The 24,486-nt window shown below is 41.7% G+C and overlaps 1 protein-coding gene across 9 annotated transcripts in view; it reads left to right on the forward strand.

Annotated features, from left to right (window-relative positions):
* Window positions 1–23,837, forward strand: part of Catspere2 (cation channel sperm associated auxiliary subunit epsilon 2) — a 189,553-nt gene extending 165,716 nt beyond the window's left edge. For 3 of the 9 annotated variants that reach the window (NR_160909.1, NR_155538.1, NM_001368822.1), the window contains 5 exons: window positions 13–112; window positions 5,592–5,678; window positions 7,774–7,931; window positions 20,964–21,017; window positions 23,282–23,835. Coding sequence is in view for 7 of the 9 variants with exons in the window: in NM_001368822.1 (NP_001355751.1) it covers window positions 13–112; window positions 5,592–5,678; window positions 7,774–7,931; window positions 20,964–21,017; window positions 23,282–23,435 (553 nt within the window). In the remaining 2 variants the exon portion in view is untranslated. Of the gene's footprint in view, window positions 1–12; window positions 113–5,591; window positions 5,679–7,773; window positions 7,932–8,082; window positions 9,722–10,195; window positions 10,995–12,615; window positions 13,032–20,963; window positions 21,018–23,281 lie in introns of those variants that run through there. The other 6 variants (XM_030255583.1, XM_017321748.1, XM_017321741.1 and 3 more) reach the window with 5 other exon arrangements.
* Window positions 23,838–24,486: the final 649 nt, after the last annotated feature.

Below are 24,486 nucleotides of genomic sequence, written 5' to 3' on the forward strand. Positions count from 1 at the left end.
TTGTTGTTTCAGGTATGATGAAAATGGATTTATTAAAATAGTTGACGCAAATTTTATCTTGTGGGAAATCCATGGCAGGAATGACTACACCTTTAATTCTACGATGGAGCAGGTAGGACATCTTTGAATTTAAACCGAACTTATTAAACACACAATTAAAGGTATCCTTTTGATTTTTAATTTGTATGTAAATTATCTAAGGGAAGTGAAACCAAGCCATAAGTAGTAAAGAAAGCCCACTCTATATTAAAGCCAGTGACTTCTGAGATGCATCTCTGAAAAAGAAGAAGCTGCTGTCTATAAAACAGACGAAAGAAAGGTCAGGAAAAATAAAATAGTGTGATGGGAAGGCCACTCAGTCAGTCCTAAATGAGCATTTTCTTGTCTATCTTAACTGTGTTGAGTGTTTCATTATGGGTTTGCTTTTGGCTTTAAGACATTGGTGCTCTATGAAATGGGTGCTCTCCAGATTTCATCTTCCTCTGTACCTTTGCACCGTTTTACTGTACTAGCCTCAGCCTCTGTGTCTCTGCCCTCTCCCTTCCTTCTAACCTCCAAGACCAGCCGATCTGGATCTCCTGGTTCACCCCACTATTCTGCCTTTTGTAATTATTCTTTCCAGCCACTGTGGGCATTTATGTCTTTAAGCCTTCCCATGGAGATAGAGCCTTCTAGAAGTTAACAGAAGGATTTCCTAAGATTTCCTTGAGATCACAGGCTCAAAGAAAGAGTGACTCCTTTCGATGTGACATTTTTTTCTTATTGGAGATTATTTATCTGAATATAGCAATCACCTAGAAGCCAACAAGAACTGAATTACACTTTACCACTCTCAGAAGGCAGCGTCTTTCAATTACATAACTAAATAAATCCATCATGTCAGAGATTCCTGTAATTGTTCTACAACCAGGATGAAAGACTTTCATCCCCATTGATTCATCATTAAAGTACTTGTTGCTGAGTAGTGGTGGTGCACACCTTTAATAACAGCACATTGGGAGACAGAGGCTGGTAGACCTCTGTGTTCAAGAACAGCCCAGTCTACAGAGTGAGTTCCAGGACAGCCAGAGCTCCATAGAGAAAACTTGTCTCAAAAACAAAAACAAACAAACAAAAAAGATGAAAAAGAGGAAGAAAAAAAGAGAAAGAGGAAGAAGAGGAAGAGGTAGAAGAAGAGGAGAAGGAGGAGGAAGACAATGTATGACAAGAATAAATGAGAAAGAGGAGAATGAATGAGGAGGAGGAGAAGGAATAAAAGAGGAGGAGAAGGAGGAGGAGAAGGAGAAGAAAGAAAATGGAGGAGGAGGAAGAAGAAGCAGAAGGAGGAGAGAAGAAGAAGAAGACGAAGACGAAGAAGAAGGGGAGATGACAATGACGAAGATGACTACAACAAACTGTGTATGTCTGTACATTTGTATGGGGGTGTGCAAGCACCAGAGTACATGTGTGTAGAGCCCAGAAGACAACCCTTCCATTCATTGCATAGAGGCATTGCTGAGAAGTAAAACTTCACAAGAACTACATTTCCCATAATCACCTCGGTGAGTCCATGCCTGGCTCTTGTGACTGCAAAGTGAGCAGAAATTCTACCATTCTCCCATGGACCTCCATTCTTCCTGTCCCCTTAGTTCATGACAGCAGCAGCTGAGGATGGACTGGTTGAGAGCTGAAAGAAACAGTCCAGAGGAGGAACTTCAAGGAGCTGTCATGAAAAAGCCTGACCTCCAAGTTCATGCTTCAAGGAGAGTAACCTGGGAGAACTGAGTTGGGCTTTGTATGACCCAGAATCAAACTTTCAATTGGGCAGGATAGGACACACCTGGAATCTCAGCACTTAGGAGATGGAGAAAGGTAGACCAGTTCAAAATATAGCAACATATCAAGTTGTAGGCTAACCTTAGGCTACCTTTATCTCAAACAAACAGATGAGCCATTTGGTTTCAGTGGTAGAGCTCTTGCCGAGTGCCCAGGGTTGGATTCTTAACATCATAAGGTAGGCATGATGGCACATGCCTTTAATCCTAGAATCCCAGTACTCAGAGAGGTAGAGGCAGGTAAATATGAGTTCAGGGCCAGCCTGGTCTACAGATGGAGTTCCAGAACAGCCAGGGTTACACAGAAAACATTTTCTCAAAAAAAAAAAAAAAAAAAAAAAAAAAAAAAAAAAAAAAAAAAAAAAAAAACCAACCAAACAAAGAACTAAACCAAAAAAACCAACAAGCAAGCAAACAAAGATTCCTAAAACCATGATACTAAAAGTCAGGTTCTGATCATGTCTGACCCTGTGAACAATGCAAAGACCCAGGACAATGCAACGTGTATTAAACATGTGCCTAAGCTCACCCACACTGCTGTACCCCTCTTGGCAGTCCTACTCCTGGACTGTTTCTTATGAGTGGTCACATGGCTGGGACACTCAAAATGAAAGCTTTGCTCCTCCTCCCTCTCTATCATTTCCAGTTTTCTTCCCTTCTTTAGCTCTCCAGCTTGCTCCACAGTTTGGTCAGCCACTGCCTTCCTTTCCCAGGTGTGATCGCTGCAAGCTGTTATGGCCACTGTAAATGCTTGCCTTCCCTTTACCCTGCCCTGGCCTGTGTCTGAGCTGCAGGTCACACACAGTGGACATTTGTGACAATGCCTAGGAACTAGGACAGCTGGGTCATTGAATTAAAAGTGATTTCAACACAATAACTGACAACGTAAAACACTGTACTTAACATTTTATGTGAAGAGTGTGTCTCCTCCAGAGCACATACACACGATTGTTTCATACAGGACCACCCAATGAGGAAAGTCACCCTACTCAACAAACAGTACTGGGTAAAGTGAAACCACACACAAAAGTCAAGTGGAGGAGCTCAAAGCATCCTAAGCATCCTTTGACTGAGCTCCGAAGATGGTGGCTCAGTGGTTAAGAGTGCTGGCTGCTCTTTCAGAGGACTCAAGTTCAGTTCCAAGCTCCCATAAGGTGGCTCACAATCATCTGTGATCCAGGCCTAGGGGATCCGATCCCTTTTGGCCACTGTGAACACTGCACACACATGATGCACAGATATACATTCAGGCAAACATGAATACACATTTAAAAAAAAAGTAAAATGTAACTCCCACCTGCCATCATGTGCAGATGGTAACTCAAAATTGGTCTATGGTCGAAATTTAGGATCACAAACTAGAAAAAATTCTTAGAAAAAAAATAGGGTAACATCATCCTAACATGGGCTTGGGCAGTGATTTATATAATGGCTATGATATCAAGTCACAGATAAAAGAAAGAGAAAGGAAGAAAGAATTGAGGGAGGGAGGCTAAAAGGGTAGAGGGGGAAAGAAAGGAAGAGATAGGAGAGAAAAGGAAGGGAGGGAAAACAGGAGGGAGAAGGAAGGAAAGGGAAGGAGAGTAAAGGTGGACTTGATGAAAACCTAAAAACAGTATGCATCAAAAGATACAGGAATTGGTGCCTAGCCCAGGCTTCATCAGAGAGGTTTCACATAGCAACTGATGCAAGAAGAGCAGCAAAGCATATTGGAGCCAGAGGGGTCAAGGACACACCAAGAAAGCCCACAGACTCAACTAACCTGGCCTCACAGAGACTGAAGTGAATGAGAGCTACAAGAGACCGACCTAGGCCCTCTGCATACATGCTATAGTTGTGTAGCTTGGTCTTCTTGTGGGTTGCCAGGCAGTGAGAGCAGGGGTTATCCCAGACACTTTTCCTCCTACTGACTTGTTTCTTCCAGCCTTAATGCAAGGAGAGGTACCTAGTCTTGCTGTAACTTTTGCCATGTTTTGTTGATATCCATTAGAGAACTGCCCTTTTCTGAATAGAAATTGAGGAGAAGTGAATAGGGGAGGGACTGGGAGGAAAAGAGGAATGGTAAGCTGTGGTTGGGATATAAAAATAATAAAAGGAAATCTCAAAAACAAAACAAAACAAAAAATGCAAATAAAAAGATGACCTATGGAGTGGAACAAAGTATTTGAAGGTCATATATTTGATAGTAGAGTGCCCACCATATTCAGAAAACTCCCATAATTCAACAACAAAACAGCCCAAATTAAAGGGGGAGGGAGGACTTGAATGGATATTTCTCTAAAGAAAATGTGTAGTTGACATTGGAGCACATTCAGGAAACCTAAATGAAATCCACAGTGAGACACTATTTCACATACACTAGCATGGCAAGAATAAAAATAAACAACTGGCAATACGGGTTGGTGATGGAGGGAAAAGCAGACTCACATTGCTGGGGTGTAAAGAGCACGGCACCTCCACCCTGGGGAACGTACGGTGCAGACTAGAGACTCAAAGCACAGTCTCCAGTTCTCATCCTCCATGCCTGCGTGCTCAAAAGAGTGGAAAGGAAGTTCTCCAGGGTTGATTTGCATACCACATTGACAGAGCTACTTACAACAGCCAAGGCTGTAAGGATCTGGAAAGAGGGGAGTCTTGTGGGAAAGCCAGGAAAAGGTGGATGAATCGGAAGGTGTTAAGGGCAGAGACCACAGTGTGCAGGGATGCACATTCTGATGCGGAACTCAAGATCTGTGAGGGATGGAGCCTAGAAAAGCCAGGGCAGCAGTTATTGGCTACATGAGGAAGCTGTGGAGACTTTGAGAGGCTTGTAGGGCTCCTGGAGACTTTCTGGGTTATGTTTTGAATCAGGAGTAGGAAGGTTTTCATTATTGTGTTTGTTTTAGCATCAATGTGGGTTTTTTTGTTTTGTTTTGTTTTTTGCATGGTTTTGGTTGTTTTCAAGTTAAAAGGGAATTAAAATAAAAGGATGGATTTGTGCTATGGAAGGTAGTCCAGTAACTCTTCACAAAATTCTACACAAGTTCTCATATGATCCAGCAGTTTTAGTTTCAGACCATGGCTCATCAGGTGACAGAGATCTAACTGTCAAGCCTGAAGGACCTGAAATCAATCCCCTCAGATTCCATATGGAAAAAGCATGGAACCCACAGGTTATCTGTCCTCTGGCATCTACATTCACCCAGCAGCATGCTCTTGCACACGCACGCACCACACACACACACGCACCACACACACACACACACACACACACACACGCACCACACACACACACACACACACACACACACACACACACGCACCACACACGCACCACACACACACACACACACACACACACACACACACAGGCTGTCAAAAGGAAGGAAATTCTCATAAATGCTAGATCAAGGATGGCCCCTGAAGATGTTTTACTAAATAAAGGCAAGCAAGTTTGGTGACACAAAATACTGAACTATTTCACTTGTAAATATTATATAGTTAGTTAAAAGTCTCAGTAGATAGTAGGATGTTGGTTGTCAGAGGTGAGGGTTTATTCAACTGGGTCCTCGCAGTGGCTGTGGTACAGTGTGTGAACAAAATCAAGGCCACAGAATTGAGCCTCCCCAGTGTTTAAAACTGTATTGGTTTAAGTAGTGAAAAAGAAAAGCACTATATTTAAATGTAAGGGTTTCTTGAGGAAGATAAATTTTCCAGTGCCATTAAGATATATTAGATGCTCAAACATAAGCTAATGCAAAGACTTCTCCATAACGGCATGTTGCCATCTTTTGGCAGAATGGTTGTATAAATGAAGCACAGACGTGGGACGCGATGATAGAGGAAAACCCTGGCATCCCACTGGATGATGTCTGGGGGCCTCAGGTAAGAAAAGGATTAAAGCCGGGTGGTGGTGCATCCCTTTAATCCCAGCACTCAAGAGGCAGAGGCAGGCAGATATCTGAGTTCGAGGCCAGCCTGGTCTACAAAGTGAGTTCCAGGACAGCCAGGGCTATACAGAAAAACCCTATTTAAAAAAAAAACAAAACAAAAACAAAAAGATTAAATTTGACATTCAGAGTAACAAAATCTTGATGCAAACACTTTGATTTAAATGGCTTAGGAGACTTGAACACTACTTCTGAGCTAGGCAACTTGGTCTCACCCAAATTTCTAATTCAGTAAATATGAAGCAAGGTCCAAAATTTTTTGCACCCCCTCTTATCTTTTTCCCACTACTCTGCTCCACTCTTCTCCCTTCCCTTCCTCTCCTCCCCACCTTTCCATTCCCTTCTTTTCCCAGCACTAGAGATTAAATCCAGGACAATGTGTGAACTATGTAAGCATCTGGGTTACAAACCAGCTTCTAAAGTCACGTTTCTAAAAGTCCCCAGATATAGGTGACATTGCTTAACTTGGGCCTTGGCCCTATACCTTGGAAACCATGGAAGTAGCTTACAACCATCGAAGATTCTGGAAGGAACATTTCAGGCCCTCAATCCTCGGTCTACCATGTGAAAAGGAAGGACAGCCTGAGCCAGCTCTGCTTCTGAGAAGTAGCTCTTGGAACTCTAAGTTGTCAGAGACAAATGTCTGAAAGGAAAAGTGGCATTTCTGCAGGTTCTTGAAGTTGGTGTTGGAATAGATAGGGAGTGGGTGGGCACTGCAGGGCTGGCTGATTTTTTCTGTGATACAGGATGGGATTTGAGTCTCTGAATGTGAACAAGAATCTTAGACAAAGCACTCCTTGAGTAGAAATGGAGTGAGATCTGGATTCTAGGGGAGATTTGTTTTCTTGAAGACTAGGTAGGTGACAAAGTGATGGCTTAAAAATGAAAAAAAAAAAAGAATACAGAAAGAGAGGGAAAAGATAATAATAACCAGGCAGCCCAATACTATGACAGAATGAATCAAATGGAAGACAGGAAGAGGAGCAACCATTGCTCCTCCATATTAAATACCATCCTCCATATTAAAAAATAACAAAGGAGAAAATTAGAAAGAACAAAGATATTCCCATGTCTCTCTAGGAAAATGAACACAGTGATACCAGGAAATCAGGTGATGGGCAGATATTCAGTTCCCAGGCATAGTGCAAATGTCTGCTTTTATTTTAATCAAGTTCATGGCTCCATGTATTAACCAACTCAGTAAACAAGAATTCTCATAGCCCACTGTTGACCCAGAAAATATTTTGGATTTTCTTTTTCCAGGAGGGAGTCTCTCTCCATAGCCCTTGGTATCTTAGAACTCATTATATAGACTGGGCTGACTTCAAACTTATATAGCTACCCCTGCCTCCCAAGTGCTGGGATTAAAGTGTGTACCACCACACCCTCCATAGTGTACATTTCCAAGTTGGTTTACTGAAAATCCATGAACCTTTTGTCACTCCTCACTCACATGTACACCCACAGGGCTGGATCTCTGCCCTGCTACTATGACTATATCCATAGCAAACTGAAACATGGGCACCATTCTCAGCTGTAATCCCTTCTGAAAACTAAACTGAGCTCCTGCACCCACATATCTTGGACTAAGTGAGGGATCCCCCAGAAGGTCCTCTCTGAACCACGGGTGAGGGCTGGTAGGGGATTTGCCAGGCATTCTCTGCTACTGCAGCTGCAAGTAGAAAGGTGTAACCATCCATCTCTTAAGGATGTTTCCAAAATGAATGTATGAGAATCTGGGGCTGTTGAGAATGGTTAGCGGATAGGAACACCAGCTCTTAACAGAGGACCTGGTTTTTGCTCCCAGCATCCACAAGACAGCTCAAAAGCACCTGTTAATGTCAGTTCGTGGGGGTTCTGATGCCCTTTTCTGACCTGCACAGGTAGTGTTTTTAGGTGGTGCACTTGAATACAGAAAAAAAAATACTCATACACATAAAATTAAAATACACAAGACTTCTCATACATCATATGAATCAGATTGTATTAAAGTCTGGAAATAACCTTTTTCTGTCTTTGCTTGTACTCAGAACTATAGGCCTTGTTTTTCTTATGCTATTGGGAAGCCAGGAGACCTAGGCCAACCATATGAGATTCTAAACTATTCTAATAAAAACCACATAAAATGGCCCATGACGTATGCTGGAATGTATGTGTATCGCTTGAAGATCTTGGATCCAAACTATAGGTAAGAATAACATTTTAAGTAAGAATAAGATGATAGTTTCCCCCTTATGATTCTTTTTTTGCCTTTTTTGCCTTTTGGTTTAATTTGATGCCATCTAAATATCTCATTTTTGTTACTCTTGTTATTTATAAGTTTCATTTTTATTTTCTAGCAATCAGCAAACATGCTATAAAAGCAGGACATCTCATGTCACCTAGTAATTGGATCACTCAGTTTGAAATTCCATTCTGGTATTTTGTCCCCTTGACATACATATTGGCTACTTTTCCTGTTGACATGACCAAACATCTGACAAGAGAGGACATAATGGGTGAGGGATGGATTGTGGCTCAAAGTCTTGTGAGTAAAATCTACTGTGGTAGAAAAAGCATAGTGAGGGGAAAGGGAAGCGGCTAGGGAAGAACTGCAGTCAGAAGCACAGAGCAATGGCGGTCAGGCTCAATTCTTTCCCAGTCACAGACCCAGTCCGTGCAACTGTGTGAGCCATGTGAGTGGGTTTGATGTGGGTCTTCCCCAGTCAGGCACTTCTAGAAACAGCCTCCCAGATAGTCCCAGAAGGTGTGTTTCCATGGTGACTCAAAATGAAGTCAGCCTGACAATGAAGACCAAGCATCACACCTATCATGTGTTGGGCCCTGGGTTCCCTCCTAGCTCTATAAGACAGCAGAGGAAATGAAAGCCCATGAGATCATGTGCTTGGCCCTGGGGGAGACAGATTCATAAAATACAGTGTGGACTGGAACAATTAGTAATGATTATATTGGAGGATTGAGTAATAGTCTAGTAATGTGACATTATCTTTTGAGATCTGAGTTCTTCCCTCTATTACCTGGCAAACAAACATTACCTGACTGCCACCCTCCTCCCCCCAGAAGATGTGACTTTTGGTATGCTAAAAGGCTCACTGATGACTTAGGTAGTTTTGGGATACAGACTGATGAATGGAAAGACCAAAGCAAAACTAAGAGATTTATGATTTTCCTATGCCTGTAAGCCTCCAGTGTATTTATTTCCAAGGAGGCTGAAAGTTCTTAAGAAGGGCAACAGAGAGGATTTCCTTCCAAAGGAGTTCTGAGAGCTGCACATCTCCCAGCCCTGCCCACAGGGAAGAGAATGCTTCCTCACAAGCAAGGAGAAGCCTTAAGGAAAGGAACCTCTCCTGTTCATAGGTGATGGGCAGCTTAACTGATGCACAGCAATGCATGATGTAATGTCAGAGCACAAAGGGACTCTTGCCAATGTAAGGAGACAATCCAGACCATTCTGATGGAAGTACAAGCCAGTCATCCCAGCTACTCTGAGGGCCCGAGTCCACTAGATCTCATGATCCCAGGAGTTCAAGAACAGTCTGGAAGAGATTCTCAAAAATAACAAACTATAAGGAAATCAGGCTTCAAGAGTGAAATAATCCCAGAGAAATGGATAAGTGTAAAAGCCACAAGGGATCCAGGCCATGAGAAATGATTAATAGCTGATCAAGCAGACGAAGTAGCCTGCATCCTGGAAGGTGCTGGGGGACCAGCAATGAGATGGCATGTCTAAGACAGTCCATGTAATGGGTGCTGACAGCTAATATTTGGACAATCAGTACATAGGATTCTCAACTATTAAAATGGCCATGTAAACTTTTTAACATATTTTTTACTCATTGTTAGTAATTTCATACATGTTATATTAGTCAGGGTTCTGTAGAGTCACAGTCTGTATATAGTAAGCCGATATGTTGATGACTTACAGTCTGTATAGCCCAACTCCCCAACAATGGTCAGCAGCAGCAGCAGCTGTGAATGGAAGTCCAAGGATCTAGCAGTTGTTCAGTCTCACAAGGCAAGCAGGCAAAGAAGAGAGCAAATCTTCCTTCTTCCAATGTCCTTATATAGATCTCCAGCAGAAGGTGTGGCCCCGATTACAGGTCTGTGCCACCATGCCTGGATCTGGGACTTGCTTTGTCCCAGATGACCTTGAACTCAGAGATCTTCCTGTCTTAGTTTTCTGGGATTCATAGCCACTAAACCTCAAGATCTCAATGCCAAGATCCAGGTCAGAAACTTATATCTCCCAGCCTCCAGATTAGGATCACAGGTGAGCCTTCAAATTCTGGACTGTAGTTCCTTCCACATATAGTCAAGTTGGCAACCACAAATAGCCACTACACATGCATACAATGGATTTTGATCATAATCATCCTAATTCCTTCCAGACCCAAGCCCTGCTTCCTCCTCTAACCCTGCTCCACAGTCATGTCTTTGTTTTCTTTTCCTTAGCTGGCCCACTGAATCCAGTTTGTGCTACCTGCATACTCATGGGTGTGGGTCAATTTACCCCACTGTAGTTAACCAACTGGAGCCATACCATTAAAGGAAACTGGCTCTCCTTCCCTCAGAAGCCATGAACTGTTCATAGATCTTCTCTTCTCCCCATAATGAAATGTTGATTGTCTTGATCTTGTACAGACCTTATGCAGACAACCATAGCAGCCGTGAGTTCGTATGTATAGCGTGCCTGTTACATCGACAGTACTTCCTGTCCTTTGACTCTTCCCCTCCTCAACAGTCTCTGGATTTGGTGGAAAGGAATATGATATAGATGTCTTATTTGTGGCTGATCACCCCACAGACAGTTATTTTCTGCATTGTGACAATAAGTTTCTTTATTAACTGTCATCCACTGCACAAACATCTGTGTTCAGGTCTGAGTGCTGCACTAATCTATGGGTATAGATATACAACTTAGAAGGCATTCAGTACTATGTCTGTTCAGCAAGATAATAGTCATAAGTTCACACCTGAGACAGATATGTTTCCCTACCAGAGGTTCTTGGCCAGATTTACAGTACCAGACAGCATTTCTTCTTGTGGCATGGGCCTAAAAGTACAATGGGACAACTAGTGGGAGGCAGGGTAGGGGTGGTCTTAATGACGCTGGGATAATAGAACCCAGGTGAGAGAAAGGTGGAAAGGAGAAGGAGTTTTAAATGTGGCAAGGGGCAGAAGGATAAGGCAGAGGAGGTGGGGAAAACAATAACTAACACTGACGATTTTGAAAAGGCCATTTAGAAACTTCATGAACACATAGACAAATTTTATATATATATATATATATATATATATATATGGTTTTAAAAAATAAATATTTATTATTTATATGTAAGTACATTGTAGCTATCTTCAGACACACCAGTAGAGGGCGTCAGATCTCATTACGGATGGTTGTAAGCCACCATGTGTTTCCTGGGATTTGAACTCATGACCTTCGGGAGAACATTCAGTGCTCTTAACCGCTGAGCCATCTCTCCAACCCGTATATATATGTTATATATAAAATATATATAATTATTAAAATTATATAATCATATAAAAGTATATAATTTATATAATATATTGTCACTATATATAAATATATGTTAATGTTTATAAACATATGTGAGTTTAGTTGAAGATGCCCCTACTCAGGGTATAATGCTCCTTAATGAAGCCATAATTTGCCCAATAAAAAGCCCAGTGCTAGGTTTTGAATACCTCTCCTTGAGCTGTATGATCAGGGACAACCTAGAGACCCCAAATGAATACAACCTATTGTCATTGATTTTCTTTACCCAGAAGAACTGGATAGTTAGACTCTAAAGCTGAAGACCCCACACACTTTGGCCACAGGACGCAGAGAAATCAAATTGATATTGACCAGGAAGCTTCCTCCCTATTGATTAACTTTCATATTACTGGAAGGTGCTATACAGGCTGCTTGTGGCAATGTCAGCAGCACTCTAAAACACTGTGAGCCTGACAAGCTATGCCCACAGTGGTACAATGGCGGCATGGGTGCTATGGGGGTTAGCTAATAAAATTATGATCGCCTGTTCTTACATGTTCTTACATGTTCCACAACCCTGGATAAGCCTGGAAATAGGAAATAGGAGAATAATTTTAGTGATATAAAAGGGTTTAACAGACAGACAGACAGACTAGCAGACAGAGATTAGATGAGACAAGCTATGACAGTGAGTGGGAAGATGATGGAGTTTGTATCTAAGTTTAGTCCTAACTCCAGAGGAAAAAGAAAAGGACAGCAACCCTCATGAGGTTAATTTTAAAATGCCCTAGAAGAAGTAAAGGAAGTCAGAACAGGGAAAGGGGGAAACAGGTAACTCCAGTCCCGGTGAAGCCTTCAGTTGATTTCACAGGGACACTGGAGCAGGGGTGCCTGGCAGAACTGTTCTGAGACAGGGAAAAGTCTTTGGGCCTATGGGACACTCACCTTTGGAGCAGACTTTCTCCAGCTAGAGGTGACTTTGGCAGAAGGCAGGTCCTGGCAGACTTTTGTCTCCTTTTGAGGAAACAAGTACTTCAATCCAGAAAGTAAGCTCTCTATGCCAAATGCTTGGCCATGTCGCCATTGTGCCTCTTCCTGTGAGGTCCCATTTCAGGTATGCCTTGTTGATTTTATTTATTTAACTTCATTTGTTTATGTCTGTGCAATACTGGAACTGAGCTGAGGCCTCACACATGTTAGGTAAGCTGTCTACCACTATGCTACAACCCCAGCCCTTGTCATGAGAGACAAAGAGGGTCCAACATCAACGATCCATACCCAGTCCCTTGAGTAGCATTATCTCTCATGGTAACCATACTTCCTTGCTCAAATTATAAATCAATTCGCTTTTCCTTGATACCATACACAATGGAAGAGCCCATTCCTATCGCAGAGTCCCCTTCCTGAGACCTCGGGACTCTACTTGGCTTCGGACACTGATAACAGTCTCAGTGCTGTCACAAACAGTTTCTTCTGGGCCCTGCCTGAAGGTGGAAGAGCAACAGAAATCTAAGAAGTTCACCTCAGCAGACCTCTTTAAACAGTCTTTACATTTTGTCATGCATGACTGATAATGTCAGCATGACAGGATTCAGAATCACCAAAGAGATAAGTCTCTGGACATGTCTTCTAATAATTTTTCTAGATTAGGTTAATTGAGGAAGGGAAGACCCTCTCTGAAAATGTGGGCTGTACAACTTCATGGACTAGGGTCCACTACTGGACAAAAAGGGAAAGTGAGCTGGACACAGCACTCATCACTCTCCTCCTCCTCCTCCTCCTCCTCCTCCTCCTCCTCCTCCTCCTCCTCCTCCCCCCTCCTCCTCCTCCTCCTCCCCCCTCCTCCTCCTCCTCCTCCTCCTCCTCCTCCTCCTCGTGTGGGTCAGCTGTGACCAGTTGTCATGCTTTCCTCCCCATGATAGACTGTATGTCTTGAGGTGTGAGCCAAAGCAGACCCTTTCTTCCTCTAGTTGTTTTCATCGGGAGTTTGGCCATAGCAATGCAAGACCTGAGCCTCAGCTCCCTCATCTGGCAGGAAGGGTTCTTGTGAGGACTAACATAGAGCATGTATACACTCTGCACACTAGGCGCATAGTAAATGCTCATTTAAACAGCACCTCTGCATGCAATGGTTCACTGTGTTATACCTCTGAAGATACTTATGATTGGTCGGTATTTTTAAAGTCATTATGACTGTTGCCTTGAAAACTACCACCCAAAGTGTGTAATGCTGTGAGGACAGAACCTCTGAGGACTCTCACAATGGCCTGAAGATGCTGCATTGTAAAAAACGATAACTGTCCTGTAAATGCATGTCTGCTGTGTCCTTGTCAAGAAACTGACACCTTAATAAGGTTCCATATGACCTGATTGTGAGCATATGTGAGCGCCCGACTCGCCAGCAAAGCAGACACTACAACAGGATCGTTCTGCACATGTTTATTGGGAGAGCTTGATTGCAGACGCGAAAAGGTCCCAAGCCCAGAACTGGTGCTGCTCATATAGGCCTAGGAGAGGCGTGTATCACACTCGATTGGTTATGCTTTCAGCACCTCATTTGCATGTCTCACATCTGATTGGTTATGCTCTCAGTACCTCACAGAACCTCATTAACATACCTCATTTACATATCTACACCCGATTGGTTATTCTCTCAGTACCTCACAGAAACTCATTAACATGCCCGGGCCATGTTGTGACTCGGCAAAAAACTTTACTGCATATGTACACATTGGTTGTTTACCCAAACTTGTGTGTGGTGGCCAACGGTAGCCAGCACCACCTTGTAATGGCATATGTGGCTTCCCACATCTCCCCCTTTTTGTTTTAATAAAAGGAAGCTGGACTAGGCCTATGCAATTATGTCCATCTGCCATGGCTCCTGTGTTAGGTCGTTCCTCTAGTGTCACAGCCTTACCCGTCATAGGGTAACCCTATTGCCACCAGGCCCCGTGTCTTAGATTGGTCAGTGCATGAGGAAAGTTGCCCGTCTCTGGAAACCGCAGGGCTGTGTGACAGTAACTGCTAAATGGCCTAGGGTGAACTCTACAAAAGAGGCCAGCTAAGTTTTAAGGGAATGAATTAGCAGGGAAATCATGATCACCCTACAATGTGCAAGGGCTGATCAATGATCGTTGAGTCTCTCTCATCCCAGTGCAATGGATCCATAAATCTGTGGGGTGCAAAAGCAGAGAACTCAGATGCCGACTAATTCTTGAGCATAGATAACCAAACTTCAGGGGAGGCGCCATTTTCAATGGCTAAGAGTGCCTGAGTTATAATCACCTTGTCACGTTTTTGTTGGGTTCTGAATTTGCAAACCAACCAAAGCATGAACACCAGTCCACAGCATATGGCAGCACCAAACAAAATCACTCCCACACATTCCTTAAAGTAAGAAAATGCAGAGGTAAGCCAAGAGGTAAAGTCTCCAAGGGTCACTGGTTCCACTCTGGTTCCATTAAGGTTCAGGATCTGTATCTGCAGCTTCGTCTACAACCTTTCCAGCTCCTGCAACCAGGTCCCCTTCAGATAATTCGATAAATCTGTACTTTTAATAAAAGAATTTTTAATATACCTAATGGGAGTAATGCACACATGCGGAGTTGATGCCACACAACTCATTTGTATGACATCCATCATCTGTTCCATGTTATGTTGTAAAATATCCACTCTCTGATTCACTAACATTAACCCTGAGGCGATATAAGAATCTGCCCTTTGCAGGATAAGCAATGCCTCAGACGTTTTTTCTGCTATCTGACTTATGGTGTCAGCAGTATTAACTTGATTGGCCATAGCAATTCCTGCGGTAACCGCTGATGCTGCGGACACCACAATGGCTGTAACAATGGCAGCTGTGATTCCAAAACCTCTCTTTTGCCGAACAAGACTCATTATTGGGAACTTCTCTGGATCTGCCTCAACAGGCACAGGGACAAAGGTTGGTAGATGTACCACTAAGGCTAAGAATTTGGTTTCATTCCAGCATTGAGTCAAAAGACAAGTGACATTTGTACAATCTAACCATTCTGTATTATTTTAAAATTCAACCAATATAAAGAAAAATGGAGGATTAACACAAACTTCTAATGGAGAAGTAGTCATATTTCTGATAACTCTATTAGATGTCACATTATCTAAATAAGCAGAGGTATTGGAAAGTGTGGCAGAAACATTCAATATCTCATAAAAGTTTCCCGTCAGCAATGCAAAGGCTGACAAACTGGTACTAACACCTGCCTCATTACTTAAAATCCATTGGTAATATGGCCAAATATTTTCTTTCCCTGTAGCATCTCCTTTATCATTCATTACAGCAAAATCTAGTGGAGGTGACAAAACAAAACCCTTTGCTATTTCTTTCCAAGGAAAATTTTTTGATTGACAAGGTGAAAAAACTATAGGAAATGCGAGGTCCGGATGACACCAAGGCATGCTGCGTATAATTTAAATGAAAACTCGTCAGTAGCATTGCCAACAGGCCATCGTGATAATAGTCACATTTCCCTTTATCATAATAGTGGTGATGCTTATAGGTGAAGTTACATTATTTCCAACATCACCTGAGCCTGACTGCAATCCTTGAACAACTTGCGTTAAAGCATTAAACAACACTCCTGAGCTCACTTTATTTTGGCTAATGGGATCTGCCCAATTAGAGATAATCTTTTTCTTTAAAAACATACAGGGTGTAAAAGGTTTATCTACATTATGCACAAAGCATAGTGTATAATTTAAATGAAAACTCATACTATTATAGACCCGTGGCTCTTGAGTTTGTTGTGTACAAGGCACATCCAAAAAACATTCCGTTGCAAAAAAAACAAAGGCAAGGTAGAAGAATTGGAATGTACCAGTAAAGGTACTGGCCATGATCTTACTATGGCCCACAAAGGTATACTTATCCCTGTCTCAATCGTCAGGAGTAAGAATAACAGGATCATCTTGGGATTCATCTTGATCTTTCATGGTCCTTGTCAGTCACTTCGAAACCCAAAGTGGATTTTCTTCACCCTGCGGAAAAACACAAATAGCTCACCAGGATCTGATTAATATGGGATCCGGGCCATACCATTTATTATCAAGGACATTTTTCCACTTGACCATTTTATTGGGCGATTGAGGCTATTGTCCATGCCTTTCGGCTGGTGATCTTCCAGCATCATCCAATTTTTAAAAATTAAGAGTAAATATTGTAAGGGATAGAGCCATCTTTGGTGTCATAGCCTCTATCGATGGGCTCTTTCAATGATGCCTTGGCCTGTGGATTATAGGGCAACCCAGTAATATGTTTCACTTGCATTTGTTTGCAAAATTGAGTAAATTTAGAAGAAGTATGTGCAGGACCATTATCTGTCTTTAGCAGCAAGGGCTTACCCCTTGCGGCCCAAGCCTCTAAGCAGTGGGATATGACATGAACTTCTTTTCCCCTGTCAATGGAGAGGCATGTAAGACACCAGAACTGGTATCGATGGACACATGTACATATTGTAAAGTTGATGAAAATTCTTAGCACTTCCTATAGAACTTTGTGATAGGAAAACCATATCTCTGGTGGCTGACAGCAATTGCATTTCCCTTAACCATAGGTCCAGGTAATGATGTATGTGCTCTAATATGTTGAATATAAAAGGGGTGCTCACACATCAAAATACAATCTTGTATTTTCATCAAAATTTCAAATACTGGACTAGACTGCTTAAAATTTCCGGCAGTCTCTAATGCTAATACAGCATTAACCACATAAACAGAATCAGAGATAATATTTATGGGCACAAGAAATCTTTTAAAAACTTCTAAAATCACCAACCATTCTACCAATTGAGGAGCTCCTGGTGTAAATTGCAACCTTACAGCCTTTTCATTAATCACATAACTTCCAATTCCTGTTTTGGATCCATCTGTATAAATATCAATGGCTCCCTTTATAGGGGTATTAGCCATTACCTTTGGAAATATCACTGGATGCAATAACATAAAATGTAATAAAGTATGTTTAGGATAATTATTATCAAGGAAACTAGAATAACTGCATCTAAGAATGGCCCATTCATCTATAGTAGCACACAATATTTGTATTTGTGTGGCAGTATATGGGATAATTATGCTATCAGGCATTTTTCCAAAGTGAGTAATGGAACTTTTTACACCTTTATGGGCCATATTTGCCACCATGGTGGGATAATGCTCTATAGTCTTATTAGGGGATATATGTGGATGTATCCATACTAAAGGACCATCTTGCCATAACACAGCAGTTGGCAAATTTATGGTTCTTAATATGCATAGGTACAAAAGTTCTTGCTCATTTATATGATTTAACTGTGCTTTTTGGATAGCTCTTTCTACCTTCCTAAGAACATCAGAAGCCTCAGGTGTTAATTGTCTCAATAAGGTAATATGTGATTCTCCTTCTAAAATTTGAAATAAAGGTTTTAATTCCGAAGTAGGGATTCTTAAATAAGGTCTAATCCAATTTATATCTCCTAATAATTTTTGAAAATCATTTAGTGTCTTTAAATGATCTTTTCTTATACTAATCTTTTGTGGGGTGACACACCGTAAAGTAATAGTGGCTCCTAAAAAATGACTAACATTAGACTGCTGTACCTTTTCTGGTGCAATAATCAAGCCATTATTTTTTAAAGTTTCATTAAGCAAGCCATAAGCCTGCTGTATACTTTCTTCTTCAGGTCCACAAATCACAATATCATCCATATAATGACAAATTTTTAAGGAGAGGAAACTATCTCTAACTGGTTGCAAAGTTTTTCCTACATATAACTGATATATGGTAGGGCTATTTGCCATTCCTTGGGGTAATACCCACCATTGATACCTTTTATCAGGCTCCATATGATTAATAGAAGGCAGGGTAAATGCAAATCTAGGTTTATCTTTCTTATTTAATGGAATGGAAAAGAAACAATCCTTAAAATCTACTACTATAATTCTCCAATCCTTAGGTAGAGCTGAGAGTAGGGGGAGTCCTCTTTGTACAGGACCCATAACTTGCATTTGTGCATTAATGACTCGTAGGTCATGTAACAATCTCCATTTACCTGACTTGTTCTTTACAACAAAAGTAGGGGTAACTTCTCAGAGGGTAAAGGCCACTGAGGCACCCACACCGCATCCTCCGTATGCCACAGAATGGGCAAAGGTTCCTCAGCGGCCCCTAGAAAAAACCCAGCCCTTTCTTATCTGCTTTTTCTGTGGCTTCAACTGATGAAATTCTACCTTGTAATTTTTTTCCAAGACCCAGTCCAGGTATATATCCCATTGCTTTCATCATTTCCTTGCTTTTCTGAGAGTAATCATTAGTCAGTATAAAGTTCATGGCTGACAACACATCTCTTCCCCATAGATTTACAGGTAAAGGGAGCACATAAGGTTGAAAAAGCCCTGTCCTTCCTTCTTTATCCTTCCATTGTAAGAATTTTGCACTTATAGTTGGGGTAGCATCATATCCTAATCCTTGTAAGCTATGTGACAATTGATTAACAGGCCAAGAAGCAGGCCACCAATTACTGGAAACAATGCTTTTATCTGCTCCTGTATCCATTATACCTTGAAAGGTTTTTCCTTCTATTTATAATTGTAAAGTGGGACGATTATCCAAATCTAAAGATATGTACTTTCTTTTCAAACCTACTCTTTCTGCCCTTTGTACACTGCTTTTGCATATGATCTGTTTTCTTGGGTTCGTTCATGTTGTTTAGAATGACTCCAACCCTGAGTTTCCAATTTTAAGCTAACTTTCTGTTACAAGTAAAAGGCTGCCTGCCCCTTTATGAGCTCCATTTGCAATTGACCCTCAGCAGGGCTTTTTCAGCTGTACTTGATTCCCAGCCACAGTGCAGCTAACTTATCAGTTTCTGCTGTGCAAATTGAAAGGATGGACAGGCAGCAGATAAAGTTTTAACCAATTATATTTTTCAACATGAAACACAGAACAACAATCATTCAAACAACAAAACAAACAAAAAAAAACATGAATTGACAGACATATGGACAATTTGATGCACCAAAAACAGATGTTAGACAGACAGGAAATAGGACTTGATGTCTCAAAGGGACACAGATATCCTAACCAGAGCTAAGAATATCTCCATAGGAGCCAGAGAGGAAGCAGGACATCTCCCGTTTTCCTTCTGTCCCTAGGAGAGCTCTGAAATAGCTTATTTTCATTTTTTCTCCTTCTTCTAGGAATTCTGCACAGTGGCTGCTTCTAATAGTTACTCCTCTTTCCCTGAGAGCTATCTTTAAGCCTTTGATGAAGGCTGCCTCTTTAGTCAAAGTCCTCGAGAGGAGAGTAAATTGACTTAATTTTCTGTTCTTCATTTTTCATATTATCTTTTATATCTTTATATTTTATATTATCTTTTGTATCTTTATATCTTATATTATCTTTTGTATCTTTATTATTTTTTGTATCTTTATATTTTAGGTTCTTTTCCTTTTCTCTTTTTATGTCTTTTATATTACTTATTTTTCTGCACGCGCCTTCTTTTTCATATCTCTCTGTTTCTGACATACTTTTCCTGTTGCTCCTGTAAAAGTCGCTGCCCTTCCTTAACAGCTAGTTCACATTTCTTGTCCTGAATAAAAGCCTTAATCAATTTCCATAACGGTCTTGTTCCTGCTTTCACTTTCCCGTCTGCTTCCTCTCTCGCTATATCTCCCCCTAATTTATTTTTCCAACTAGGTAGCGTCAGCGACCCAGTGGAGGCAAGCCAAGGAGCAAGTCTGTCTATAGCTTTTAAAAACCCGCTCACTGTACTTTCAGAAAATTTTAAACCCTGTTCTTTGAGCAACGCTTGCACCGGCCCTACTAATGGCATAGACTGGCCAGTACCCATGATCGTCCTGGACTAAAGTGTTATCTACGTGAAATTATTCCCAGCAGATACACTCTTCCCCAGAGCGATGACAATTAAGGCAATGGCATAATATCAAGGCAAGAAAGCAAGCAAGCAACACAACCCCAGCGACAATTACCAGATCTATTCCATAGGAAAGCATACCTCTCAGAGACTGACATTAATTTCTTTTTACTTATCGGTACCACCTTTCCCCAGCTGAAGAGTTCTGAATCCATGCAGTTGAATCCTTCTCAACAGTCTGTGTTGCAGGAACACTTCATTGACCGCTCCTTCCCCGTGATGCAGTTCTGAATCCTCCCTGTAACAGGGGGTCTTCTTTCGTGCCTGAAGATGTCTCGTCCCAGGTTTTCGGCATCACTTGTGAGCGCCCGACTCACCAGCAAAGCAGATGCCACAACAGGATTCTTCTGCACACGTTTATTGGAAGAGCTTGATTGCAGAGACGCCACAACAGGATTCTTCTGCACACGTTTATTGGGAGAGCTTGATTGCAGAGGAGAAAAGACCCAGAGCCCAGAACTGGTGCTGCTTATAAAGGCCTAGGAGAGGCGTGTCTCACACCCGATTGGTTATGCTTTCAGCACTTCATTTACATGTCTCACATCTGATTGTTTATGCTCTCAGTACCTCACAGAACCTCATTAACATGCCCAGGCCAGGCAGTGACTCCGCAAAAAACATATGTACACATTAGTTGTTTACCCAAACTTATGCATGGTGGCCAGCGGTAGCCAGCACCACCTTGTAATGGCATATGTGGCTTCCCACAAGCATAGATATGGATATTTTAAACACCTTTAACTTAATCTTTAATACTGCCTTTTCTAATTTGCAGCTTCTGTAACCTAACAACTATTTTTGCGATTGAGAGCTTAGGAATGATTCCCAGGTAATGGGCAGTTTTTCTTTGTTTGCTTGTTTTATTCTGTTTCCTGTGTTGGCTTTTTTGAGACAAAATCTCGTAAACCAGGCTGGCCTAGGACTCTTGGTCCCCACATCTAGCACAATGCCTGGTAGAAAGTCTATGCTGATCATGGTTCAAAAGACAACCCTTTGCCTGGTCACAGAGGAGAAGAATCACACTGAGATAACTGCAGGCCCAGAGAAAGTAACAGTACAGCGATCTGCTCCAAGCAGACACTGAGACCTCAAGTAGAAAACAACCCTTAAGTGTCTGGATTAAAATGTAAGCCCTCTCGTAGGAGGTGCCTCCACAGAATCCCAGATGAAGAGACCTGAAGTGAAGGGCCCTCAGCACAGAGTAGCTTCCAATATCCAAATACTCACACTCACAATCACACATACACATGCTCACACACACATACACTCCTTTCCGTGCTATCACAGATATACTCACTCACACGTACACATTCATACATATACACAATCGCTCACGTAGTCATACACATACTTACACACATGCTCATATACTCATATACACACGGTCAGACACATGCTCACCTGTTCTCTCACAAATACACTCACACTCTTACACATATGCATGCTCTCACACACAATCACAAATGCTCAGTTACCACCAGCCATGTAATCAAGCCATAAGACTGGAAGGGTAGCTCACTATACTCCGTAGCCAGATGTGAGAGGTTCACTTGAGCCCAGGAGTTCCAGGCCAGCAAAGAAGCACACTAAGGCCATGTCTCCCTGTGTCCCCACCCATCCCTCTGTATTTGTGTCAGTGAGTGATGACAACATCTTCATGCTGACAATGCCCAGAGTGGGCAGTTCTCCTTATTCTTTTGCCTTCCTGGAATGTCGCCTGTTAACAAATGCTGAGACTTTTGAATATAGCTTGGACTAATCCCTTCTCTCCATTTCCTCACCCACATCATCATGTCCTTCTCCCATCCTGTCTCATACCCACTAAACTCCTCCACTTGCTCTTTGCCTAAACTCCAACTCTTTCTTACTGTATGTTTTCTCTTTTCTGATGCATGCCCACCTGTTTTGGTTTCTGTTTGTTTAGTTGGGGCTGGGAGTGTTGGTTTTAGGGGGAGGTATTTAGATAGACATTGGCTACTTTGTGAGTTCTTCATCTACCCTTCTTGATTCCTTTTCTTCCACTCTTTTAACCCCTAACACTAGATACAAGAGAGAAAAAAAAAGCATAAAGGGGACAGGGGGAGGGCAATGTTATCATTAAGACTATTTCCTGCATCAAGTTCCTTGGGGCAAGTTTGATCTTTGCCATCAGTATATCTTATTTTTCTACTCTTCCTCCCTTCTTCTCCTCCTCCTCCTCCTCCTCTTCCTTCTCTTACTCTTCCTTCTTCCTTCTTCTTCTTCTTTTGTTTCTCCTCGTCCTCTTCTTTGTGAATGACTACTTAATAGACCACAACCAACCTACAACCCACCACAACCAAACTCTCAGGGTCCTAGCATTTATATACCCTCTGAAAAGTCCCCAGAATTCCAAACATCCCAAAATGGCAGCACTGTGGTCAATCTGAAGTAGCCCCACATTCTACACCTGTGATTAAAACAAAAGCATAGTTCTATTTCTGTGTTTTGCTTTTTAAAAAAACAACACAAAACAAAATTCTCACAGCAGGTGGGGGCGGGGATGTCTTTTTTTCCTTTTCCATTTTTCTCTCAGTGCTGGAAAGCATACCCAAGGACCTCATTCCTGGTAGACAAGGCCTCTGCCATTGAGTCCCATCCCCAGTGCCTTTGGCTGTCTCTCCTCATTTCTACCCACACTGTCCTGCAGGCTCTACAGTTGCAGCCACACAGAACTAGGTTACATTCCAGAATGACCCAGGAGGTCCTCCTTGCTTCTTCATGTGTCCATGGCCTTGCATACATGTCTTTCCTTCCCTAAAACACTGTTCAACCACAGCCACTTCCTCCTCTGCAAGGCTTCACTGGCTGACTCTTATCTACTCTTGGGTCCATCTTCTGCACCACTCCAAGGGGTCCTTTTATGCTTCCTTCTCTCCAGCTGATCACACAAGGTCTCCCTGGGAAGCCTCGGGAAAGCTATTTAACCATGTTGAGGAGTGATGTTGGGGCTTCTTACTCCATTTCTGCCACCAGCAAGGGAGGGAGCTGTTCTAAGACAGTGGGATTGAGTAGATTAACAGGCAGAACATGGAGAGTGACTGTCTTATGGCTCCTTTGTTGTTGTTATTCCAGATCAAGTGTCTACCTGGTAGCTGCCTTCATTTTTGTCCTGATGCTCACATTCATCAGCATTCTAGTTCTGAGCTACTTCTGGTACTCGAAGATTTACAGGCAGTTCATTATTGAGCCACTTCACAAGCCTCCTGAAAAACAGAAGAAAAATTAGGAAACTGGAGATTAACTCTGAATACATATATGTATTTAGATAATATACATTTAAGTAATTATATTAAGAATGTATACTTGCCTAAGAAGCATTAAATATAAGCTCATATTATTATTAAATTCGATATCTGAAAAATATTGTTACATTACTCCCCCAAATAGCTAGCATACATTGTATTATTGTGTTTGTTATTCCATTTTAATGGTAGCATATATACTCTTACATTTGAATTTAAAAAACCATAAAAAAACATCCAGTTACCTTTGGCTCTGCTTCCTAACAATGAAAGTTTTTGACAGAGAATAAATGTGTCAAGTATTATTTTATTGGATCATATGGAACTGTTTATTATTGTGGTTAATTTATATATAAGAACTCAATAAAAGCATATGTATTTAGTCATCTGTTTTGAAATAGATTTCATAAGCTTTTCTAGTGGTAGGTTTCACATATGAGTTGCAGACGTTATATAGAAAAGGTCATCATGGGCTGGAGAGACGGCTTAGCCATTAATTAAAGTCGAGGTTCACAACAAAAAATATATAACGGGGCAGCTAATAGTCTACATTTTAATGATCTTTTAACCTTTAATTCTCATGTTCAAATTTTGCTTTTTAATTTATCCAAACTGTATTGGAACTTAAAAAAAATTTTTTATGTTTGTCCTATGGGGCTTCAGACCCCTTCAGCTCCTGGGTTCTTACTCTGGCTCCTTCATTGGGGACCTTGTGCTCCATCCAATGGATGACTGTGAGCATCCACTTCTGTATTTGCCAGGTACTGGCAGAGCCTCTCAGGATACAGCTACATTAGTTGCCTGTCAGCAGGCTCTTGTTGGCATTTGCCTAGTGTCTGGGTTTGGTGGTTATTTATGGGGTGGATCCCCAAGTGGGGCAGTCTCTGGATAGTCATCCCTTTAAGCTCTTCTCTGAACCTTGTCTATGTAACACTTTCCATGGTTATTTTGTTCCCCATTCTAAGAAGGAACATAATATCCACATTTTGGTCTTCCTTCTTCTTGAGTTTCATGTGTCTTGCAAACTGTATCTTG

The sequence above is a fragment of the Mus musculus genome, chromosome 1 (assembly GCF_000001635.26).
Source record: "Mus musculus strain C57BL/6J chromosome 1, GRCm38.p6 C57BL/6J".
NCBI lineage: Eukaryota > Metazoa > Chordata > Mammalia > Rodentia > Muridae > Mus > Mus musculus.